Source organism: Trypanosoma theileri, assembly GCF_002087225.1.
Source record: "Trypanosoma theileri isolate Edinburgh chromosome Unknown TM35_Tth_15_V1, whole genome shotgun sequence".
Classification (NCBI taxonomy): Eukaryota; Euglenozoa; class Kinetoplastea; order Trypanosomatida; family Trypanosomatidae; genus Trypanosoma; species Trypanosoma theileri.
Window position 1 is genome coordinate 63802 of NW_021639857.1, and position 2550 is coordinate 66351.

General features: G+C 37.7%; 2 protein-coding genes across 2 annotated transcripts; both read left to right on the plus strand.

Moving 5' to 3' along the window:
• Nucleotides 1–2: 2 nt before the first annotated feature.
• Nucleotides 3–308, plus strand: TM35_000151280 (putative nucleoside transporter 1; the record flags this gene model as incomplete). Its single annotated transcript, XM_029025780.1, has 1 exon — nt 3–308. A coding segment is annotated over one exon (306 nt), but the record flags the coding sequence as incomplete, so codon positions are not given.
• A 1541-nt stretch (nt 309–1849) lies between these two features.
• On the plus strand, nt 1850–2482 carry TM35_000151290 (dynein light chain; the record flags this gene model as incomplete). The annotated part of the gene is made up of 1 exon (XM_029025781.1): nt 1850–2482. One exon carries the CDS (start codon nt 1850–1852, stop codon nt 2480–2482), a length of 633 nt encoding a protein of 210 aa, XP_028882764.1.
• Between the last annotated feature and the right edge of the window lie 68 nt (nt 2483–2550).

Genomic DNA, 2550 nt, shown 5'->3' on the forward strand with positions numbered 1-2550 from the left:
GTCTGCAGCCATCACCTCGTGTTGTTGTGGCCGGCACATTCCTGCGCCTACTAGTCATCCCACCGCTGGTGCTGTGCGTGCGCGGCATTATTCCTGGTATTGCCCTACCGTACATACTGTGTTTGATCTGGGGTCTCACGAATGGTTACTTTGGTGGCATGGCGATGATCTATGCACCGCGTACGCCATCGCTGACAATGGCAGGCCAGCGCTCTCTTGCCGGTATTATGGCCGCATTGTCGCTGCTGATTGGTCTGTTTATTGGGTCATCATTGGCCCTTGCTGTGAAGGAAGGATTTCCAGAATAGGCCTGCTGACTAACAATGTTGGCCGTAGTGTGGGTGCCAGAGAGCAAGAGTAGTATTCCGAATGGCATTCGCAAGTATAGGTATATGTTCCGTGTGTATGGTTTTTTGTAGTTTTCTTTTTTTCCGTATGGTTTCGTGGTTGTGTATTTCTTTTGGTTTTTTGTTTTGGTTTTTAACTTATAATTCTGTTTATATGTGGTGGTACTGTGATTTTAATGTTTTTTTTGTATTGCTTTTTTTTTGCTTTTATAACTTTTTTTTTTCGTTTCTGCAGTGGTTGTTGGAGATTGTGGTGGGGTTTTCATTCTCTAGTTATAGTGCTGTTTTTTTATTTATAATTGGTTTTGTTAGGTGTTCTTTAACATGTTTTTTTTTTATTATTAAGAGTTGTGGGACTGGTTTATGAGGTTTGTTTTTAATACCAGGATTTATTGTTAGCAGATCCTCTCTTTTTGTGGTGTCGGCGTTACCTTCGTTTTGCTATGCTCTTTTTTTTCTTTTTGCTTTTAATGGTTGGGCAAGCGAAGAGGTTCTGATGTTTTTCTTTTTTTTGTGTGTGTGTGTCTCCGTTTGATTGGATTTGTATGTCTTATCGTTGAACTGTACACGGATAAGTTGTCTCTTGGTTGTATAATAATGGTATTTGAGAAAGTCCTTGCCGTTGGTAGACGATTACCATCAGCGAAAATAACGTCACCTGATCTTGTCAAACTGTGTTCTCTAGGTAAGGCTTTATATTATAGTGTTGAGTATGTTTCTACTGTTGTAAGTATGTTTTTTTTTTTTTTTGTTTTGTCCTGCTGGAGCAATCTTGGAGAGATAAAGTGCTTTCGGGATTTAATGCATGTAAAGAGAGTTTTTTATTTGGGTATATTTTTTTTTTGTTGTTGGCTTTGTGCACTTGATTTCTTCTTAAGTAGTTTACTCAGTAGCTATTGCTAACCGTGAAGGGGTTTTGAAAGGCGCGAGGGGAAGAGCGGAAACAAAAAAGAAAAAAAAAAACCTTTTTGGAGTTGATTGGTTGAATTTTTTTTCTTTTTTAATTTTTTTTTATTTTTAATAGTTTGTGTTTCGCTGAGCGGTACCCTTTTTGGGGGGGTACTGTTATTTTTTTCTTTTGTTTTCTTTTGTTTTCGAAGTGTTTTAAATGTGTATGAAATGATAACATGTAAATCGATGAATGACGGACTATAGTTTCTTTAATTCGATCCAGTTAGATAAATATCTGTGGAATTATAGTAAAAAAAAAAATTATTTTTTTTTAGTTTGTTGCTTATTGCTTTTCTTCTTTATTACATCCATTGGTATCTCTCTCTGTCTCTTTACCACTATAATACGTCTAATTTTTACATGTTTTGCAGTGTCTTGTATATATATATATATATATATATATATATATGGATAAGCATAAGAGTGTTTTTTTTTCTGTATTTCTCTCTCGTTCTTTCTCTTTTCATTTCATTCTTTCTAAATATATATATATATATATATATATATATATATATAGTGTGTGAGTGTGAGTGTGAGTGTGAGTGTTGTCAATGGCGACTGCGACGTCAGTGAAAGAGGCGATTGCACGCTTTGAGGAGGCGGAATACCACCGCCGTGTGGCTGAACTCCCAGAGGATGAAAAGGCAAACGCCCCACGAGTAGTGGCCGCAGAGGAGCCACGTGTGTTATTGATTGGAATGTTGCCGCCCATTGTGAAGATGGATAAGGACATAGCCACACTGGTGAACTGCGAACACCTCGGACTCTCTACAAACGCTATTGAGAAAATTGGTCCAGGACTGAAGGAGTTAAAGAAGTTAAAGGTACTCTCACTCGGTCGAAATGTCATTCGCAAGATTGAGCAGTTGGATATCCCACAGTTGGAACAGTTATGGCTCTCATATAATAAAATTGATAAACTCACTGGTCTGGATAAGCTAAAAAATCTTAAGGTACTCTATATGAGTAATAATCTCATCAGCAGTTGGACAGAGATTGATCGCTTATCTAATCAGTGTCCAGAGCTTGTAGAGGTACTCTTTCTTAACAATCCTATTTGCAATAATGCCCCATCTATGCAGGAGTATAGATATATGGTGCTGCAGCGACTGCCAAAGCTGACAAAGTTGGATGGAGTGCCAGTGGATCCAGAGGAGAAGGAAGAGGCGGAACGTCGACGTTAAAGGAGAAGAGAAGAGAAAGAAAGAAAAAGAAAGAATAAGAAGAAAAAGAAGAGAATATATATATATAT